Raw genomic sequence first — 6,983 nt, 5'->3', positions numbered from 1 at the left:
TCTGATAACTCATCTGAAGGAATGGTGAACATTTCCACTAACACCCTCCAGTACCAGTGATCGTGCAGGACCTGGATCTACTGAAGCTGATGTCCTGGATCTACTGAAGCTGATGTCCTGAGCTCCCTTTACTGGTTGTTTCTGGTGTGTTTACATAAGTGGCTCGTGATGCCCACTGCAGCCAAACGGTCATTTCTATTCAGTCCTTTAAAACTGGTTGCTTAATGTAAGACTCCAGTGTCCACGCTTACCGTCTTACGAATTCACCTTTGTGCTTCAGCTCTGTGTCTGATGGGCGCTGTGTGCTGGTGTGTTTACGTTGAACTAGCTGCTCAGGGCGTCTGGGTTTTAACTCACATTGGCGCAGACATGACATCTGTTCCAGCCCTGTGCAGGAGTTTGTTAAATACCACAATCTGTCTGATTAATCACTCTTAATCAGACGTACTACAAAGTCCGACTAATTAACGAATAATTAGAAAATGATAGAGAAGAGTGAGAAACAGGCATATTACCATAACATTAATTGCTTTGTTTTAGAATACCCAGCTGGCTAATTGTTCAATAATTGGAGCATTCAAGATGACAACTCTGGGACCGGGAATGTGGCATCGCACAGATGAGCGGGAATTCAAAACGCTTCGGCTATCGGTCCTGTGAGTCCCCCACCAGAGTGCACGTCACCAAATCACAGGAAGTTTCCTCTTTTATAGACCTCAGTACACAACTGTGAGCCATCTTGATTTCTGCAGAATTTACGGGTCATTACAGAGAAGTGATTGCTGTCAAACGCTCACAGTTAGCCGTTAACATGAGCAGTTTGTGGTGTGTGCGCTCACAGGCGGAGGGGCCCCGGTAGAGCTGGTGCAGGGCCCGAGGGCAGGGAGGAGCTGAGGGCGTGGCTAAACACTGGCTCTAGGTGGAGCTGCACCGGGAGACGCAGGCCCCGCGGCCTCTACACAGGGGAAGAAGGAGTAATTGCAGAATAATGGCCAAAAGACTCCCTGCAGTGAGGGAGGTGCACCTGGCTGCCAAAAAGGGGTGGTGCTCTCGACTCAGGGACTTAGTGAGATGAAAAGATTCACGGGAATATTCCTATCTGAATAATATTTAATTATAATTACTCCTGAAGGGAAGATATGTGTAGAATTATGGAAATGATCTGTGAGAACAGTCAAAAGGGGCATTTTATAATTAAAAAAAGGATGTCAAACATGGAGTCCAAATCCATTCTTGGCGCTGAGCTGTGATAACTGTTCACAGCAGATCTAACCTTCTTTCATCTCCACACGGACGTGTGCACTCAACATGCTTCATTTGAGTAAGCAGAGATGTAAAAAAAAAATCTCTCACACTTGTCTTAACATGACACCTAGCTTCAGGGCTTTTCCTTGGATAATCTCACACACACAGACACACCCACACACACGCACACGCACCATCTCAGTAATTCAATTAAATATGAGTGGATGCTGGAAGAAGCAGAGAGTTGTGTGTGTTTGTCATGCTCTATAAACCCACCTGATGCAAAGAATGAGGGGACCGACCAAAGGAGAGAGAGAGGAGAGGAGAGGAGAGGAGAGGAGAGGAGAGGAGAGGAGAGGAGAGGAGAGGAGAGGAGGGGAGGAGAGGAGAGGAGAGGAGAGGAGAGGAGAGGAGAGGAGAGGAGAGAGAGAGGAGAGGAGAGGAGAGGAGAGGAGAGGAGAGGAGAGGAGGGGAGGGAGGAGAGGAGAGGAGAGGAGAGGAGAGGAGAGGAGAGGAGAGGAGAGGAGAGGAGAGGAGAGAGAGAGGAGAGGAGAGAGAGAGGAGAGGAGAGGAGAGGAGAGGAGAGGAGAGGAGGAGAGGAGAGGAGAGGAGAGAGAGAGGAGAGGAGAGGAGAGGAGAGGAGAGGAGAGGAGAGGAGAGGAGAGGAGAGGATGAATGGAGGAAAGATGGGGGGTCAGACCCTTCCACCACCCAAACCAGGGCTGGAGCTCCTCTAGGAGCAGAGGAGCATCAGGAGACATGGAGGAGACATAAGATGGCTCCCAAACGGCCTACAGTCAAAGCTACAGTCAAACCCTCCGTCATGGCGGCTCAGGATAGTCTCACACACGGTTCACTAACACTTGTGTGTCTACTTTCCTCTGTCTGGACATCAGACAATGGAAAAAGTCTCCCGTGGTGAAACGTTCCCTGCCTTGATTCTGACGGTCTACGTCTTCACAACGGAGGTCAAATATCTCTCACAAAATGGCGTATTGTTCTAAGGATTACAATCTGGCATCAGACAGTCCACAAATCCAGCTACTTAAACTGGGAATAAAAACAAACTGCAGATGTAGATGCAGATGCTAATTTATTTAGTAGCGTCTTATGTGGATAAAAACCTACATATTCAATTAAATAAGCTGTACGTTGAAAGGAGGTAGTAAACTTGAGAGAACGCCTGTGGGAAAGACCAATGCTGCTCTCTGGTGGCCAAAAAGAGAAATAACAGTTTTCAGTTTTCAAGTGTCTGCAGTTTCAAGGTTTTCACTTAAGTATCAGCTGTAACAAAAGTGAAAATGATTCAAAAACTGAATTTAATGGTCTTATAAATGGAAAAACTCTACACGCTGTGCTGAAGGGTTCACTTCGTCTTCTTCCTCCGATCCCGTGTTCCGTTCTTCACTCGCTCCTGTCGTCTGTTCTTGAGGTCTTTCCCACTTTTCTTCTTCCTGGTTCTTGGCATGGCCGCCAGGTTGGACGCGTTGGCACGTGCCCGCCGCTTGCCCAGAGGGGTCCGGCTGTACCAAGCCTGCCATCGTTTCAGAAAACGGATAGTTTTGCATTGTTATTATTTACAATTAACATAAAATATGAATATTTAGAAGGTCATTGAAGGCACAGTAAAGGTAAAAAGACCTTGCTGCACCATTATTCATGAATATTTTTATCCCAGCAGCCAATGACTGACCTTGAACGCCTCTTCCTCCTCTTTGTAAACCGGGTCTTGCCTGGCGAGGGGCTGGAGGAACTCAACGGCCGTCAGGGGCCTCCGGACCTGCTCACTGAGACGTCGGACGCTCAGGACGCTCTGTGCCACCCGCAGAATGTGACCTGGGGTGTAGCCATCGGTGACCTTTGCCAGGGAACTCAGGTCAAGGGTTGGGCCCAGCTGAGCACCTCTAGTCATGAGCAGCTCTCTCCAGAAAGCTACATGGATACAGGGACCGGTCCAGTTACAGGGACCGGGCCAGTTACAGGGACCGGGCCAGTTACAGGGAGCAAGCCAGTTACAGGGACGGGGCCAGTTACAGGGACCAGGCCAGTTACGGGGAGCAAGCCAGTTACAGGGACTGGTCCAGTTACAGGGACTGGGCCAGTTACAGGGATATGGTTCATGCACCACAAAAAACTAGAATCCTTTATTCTTTATCCATGCAATATGGAGAATGCAACAGAGATTTCTACAAAAGAGCTTCAATCTCTACAGTAACATACAGTAAAATATCCACAGATATAAAATATTTATCATCAAAGCAGAATCTAAACATTTTACAGCATATTATGGTGTAATATACAATCCCGCTAGATAATATTTCATTATAGTCGAGTACTTAGTCTGGAGGCGTAGTCTGGTCTGGGGATCAGGACAATCTTTCTGTAAACTTTACAGAGCGCCCTGTGGTCGGCGTCGAAGGGTCTGCATGAAGTTCCCACCAGGAGGATGCGGTCCTCAGCTTTAATGGACTTCACCATCTTTGGCAGGTCTCTCTTCAGCCTCCTGGGCTCCAGCTGGGGGTGGAGGGAGAGGTGGACACAGGAGGTGAACGGGGCTGGTGTCAAAGCAGCGGGTGTACCGACTTCAGCCACGAGAGGGCGGAAGAGGACTTATTTTACTGCCTCAGGGTAGTTACATGGAGACTCATCATACGGCACTACTGAGACATCTAATCACTGTGTGTGAGTGTGTGTGTGTGAGTGTGTGTGTGTGTGTGTGTGTGTGTGCGCGTGTGCGCATGTGTGTGTGTGTGTGCGTGTGTGTGTGCGTGTACCTCTTTTTCTTGTTTGGGAACCTTCTTGTAGAATGTTTTCTCAGCATCCTCGATCCAAATGACAGAGGGCTGGAGCTGGCGTGCCACCTGCACACGCACGCATGCACCAAATCACAAACACACAACAACAAATCCCTCTAACACACACAAATACACACAACAGTACATGCAAACACACATGCACATATTCACCTATATTCATTCATGCACACACACACACACACACACACACACACACACACACACACACACACACACTACAAACAGCCTCCCTTCAGTGCATAATTATCCTATTTATAACACCAGTTTACTTTTTCTTATAAGGCGACACACACTTCCCAAATCATCGTACACATTAGACGTGTTTACTGTGTCTGTGAGTGCATGGTTAGGGCCAGTGCCGGCCTGTCTCTCTCTCTCTCTGTATGTCTCTCTCTTTATTCGGAGAGGGGTGTGGTAAACAGGAAGTGGCAGAGCGAGCAGGAAGTTGTGATGGTGTTTAGGTCTACCCCTAGCATGCATTAGGAGAGGTGCCGAAAGGTGTTTCCATGTAAAGAGGTCAAACAGGGCTCAGGCCTGAGCAGATTAGCGCCGACTCCAGGTGTTTACCAGGAACAGCTCAAGCAGAACTAAGGCTCAGGCCTGAGCAGATTAGCGCCGACTCCAGGTGTTTACCAGGAACAGCTCAAGCAGAACTAAGATCGGCCCGCTCTCTCTCTCTCTCTCTCTCTCTCTCTCTCTCTCTCTCTCTCTCTCTCTTTTGCTCTGTCTCTGCACAGAGCTCTGTGATTGGCTGTACCTTCATCACCAGTCAAGAACAGGCAGCATGAGGACACAGAAACCGCAGCCTGTTTATGTTTATCTTTGGGGAAAAAAAGTCAACAGAGTGAAATTCTAACTTCCAGGATGTCACATATTGGACAGTGGTTGCCTTGGTGACACTCTAAGACATGTACTTGAGTGGGCATGACAATTTGTGACATGTAGGCGGAGCGACAAACAGCACGCAAAAGCCAGACCCTTGCAAGGCAGCTGCACATCAAGTCAACCAAATAATCCCACACTACCCCACAGAACCAAATAATCCCACACTACCCCACAGAACCAAATAATCCCACACCACCCCCACAGAACCAAATAATACAACACCACCCCACAGAACCAAATAATCCCACAGCACCCTACAGAACCAAATAATCCCACACTACCCCACAGAACCAAATAATCCCACACTACCCCCACAGAACCAAATAATACAACACCACCCCACAGAACCAAATAATACAACACCACCCCACAGAACCAAATAATCCCACAGCACCCTACAGAACCAAATAATCCCACACTACCCCACAGAACCAAATAATCCCACACTACCCCCACAGAACCAAATAATACAACACCACCCCACAGAACCAAATAATACAACACCACCCCACAGAACCAAATAATCCCACAGCACCCTACAGAACCAAATAATCCCACACCACCCCACAGAGCCAAATAATCCCACACCACCCCACAGCGCCACATAATACAACACCACCCTACTGAACCAAATAATCCCACACCACCCCGCAGAGCCAAATAATCCCACACCACAATCCCACATTTCGTGTCAACGTTTAATCTTGTGTGCTTTGTTGTGCAAAAGTCAATATTTTCTTTGTGTAAAAAATTACAAGATCTGTTTTTCTGCGCAGGCGGGAGAGGGGTTGCCTCACCTTGAAGACCATGTGCAGGAGGAGCTGCACACCACTCCGGCCCGGGTATTTGCCCACCAGGTTGGCCCTGGAGAGCTGGAAGAGGTTGGCACCGGTCTCCGTGCAGAGGGCATGGAGCAGCGTTTTCTTCCCCACGCCCGTGGGGCCGGCCAGGAGTAGGGAGCGAATCAGAGGCCCTCTCTCGTGGACGCTCTGGGAACCTGGAGAGCACAGAGACAGAGACAATCTTCCATCGCAAAGCCGTCAGGTGACCACATGACCTTACGGGACCTGCTCAGCCAGTATGCTAATACTGTGACCTGTGATTGGTGACATTGCTTTTCAGTCATGATGTCATGTAGGGCATCTTATGAGTCGTAGAGTTTCAGCACAGTTCTCCCATAACTGTTTAAGAGGGTTACTCTGTTTTAACACACTCAGTCCCACACATCCCTGGTCTTGGTTGAGTAAAACCTGTGATTCGCCTTCTCTGATGTCTTGGAGGCTACAGACGCTTCCTTCTAGATCTTTGCCCCCCCAAAACAACTTATTTCAAAACTGTTTTTGTAATTAAAGCAAAACGCAAAGATCAAAAGAACCGTGTGCACAATCCACATCAGTACAGGACGCACGGGACGATAGGACACCGATAAACGTGCACACCCCGCGCGCTCCAGGCTTCTGTGTTTTATCTGCTGTTAGTGCGATGTTTGCACGACCTGGTGGAGGTACAGGTCAGCTGGAGAACAGTGTGTGGTATTCTTTTTAAACACAATGACCTTACGAAATAGTTAGGAAATGGTAATCACGTCGGGAAGACGGATGTTAGTGCAGATATTGATTCCTGTAGCGGCTGCAGCTCTAATACGCAACAACAGTATAACGGCTCTCAGACAAGGACTCTGATAGCTGACATGCTGAAGGGTTCTGACTCAAGACTAGGAAACACACACCCACACACACACACACACACTACAAAAACATCAAACATCCGGCTGCGCACAGACCACTCTCCAAGCTTGGTGTAACCTGTCTCATGGTTGTACCTCCTACACCGAGTTACAGTACACAGACCTTCAGATCACAGCCACAGAACAACGCGGGCTCCCTGTGACTGTGCGTGAGCACTGATCTCATAGTATCTATGGAGACAAAGATGCGAAACTCAGGACACAAACACCAGGATGAAAACAGACGTCTGCTTGGCCTGGTTGCCTAAGTCAGAAACCCCGCAGACTGAGACGCTGGCCACTGGCAGATG

General features: G+C 48.5%; 1 protein-coding gene across 1 annotated transcript in view; it reads right to left on the bottom strand.

Moving 5' to 3' along the window:
- Nucleotides 1-2,332: 2,332 nt before the first annotated feature.
- The window catches only part of iqca1 (IQ motif containing with AAA domain 1), a 33,350-nt gene continuing 28,699 nt past the window's right edge, over nt 2,333-6,983 (bottom strand). The window contains exons 15-18 of the mRNA XM_027004700.2: nt 5,744-5,943; nt 3,582-3,759; nt 2,939-3,177; nt 2,333-2,779 (exon numbers count right to left, since the gene is read on the bottom strand). Of these exons, the coding sequence (XP_026860501.2) occupies nt 2,612-2,779; nt 2,939-3,177; nt 3,582-3,759; nt 5,744-5,943 (785 nt within the window). The 3' untranslated portion in view covers nt 2,333-2,611. The remainder of the gene's footprint in view (nt 2,780-2,938; nt 3,178-3,581; nt 3,760-5,743; nt 5,944-6,983) is intronic.

The sequence above is a fragment of the Electrophorus electricus genome, chromosome 1 (genome assembly GCF_013358815.1).
Source record: "Electrophorus electricus isolate fEleEle1 chromosome 1, fEleEle1.pri, whole genome shotgun sequence".
In the NCBI taxonomy this organism is placed as follows: Eukaryota; Metazoa; Chordata; class Actinopteri; order Gymnotiformes; family Gymnotidae; genus Electrophorus; species Electrophorus electricus.
This window is presented reverse-complemented; position numbering and strand designations above follow the sequence as displayed.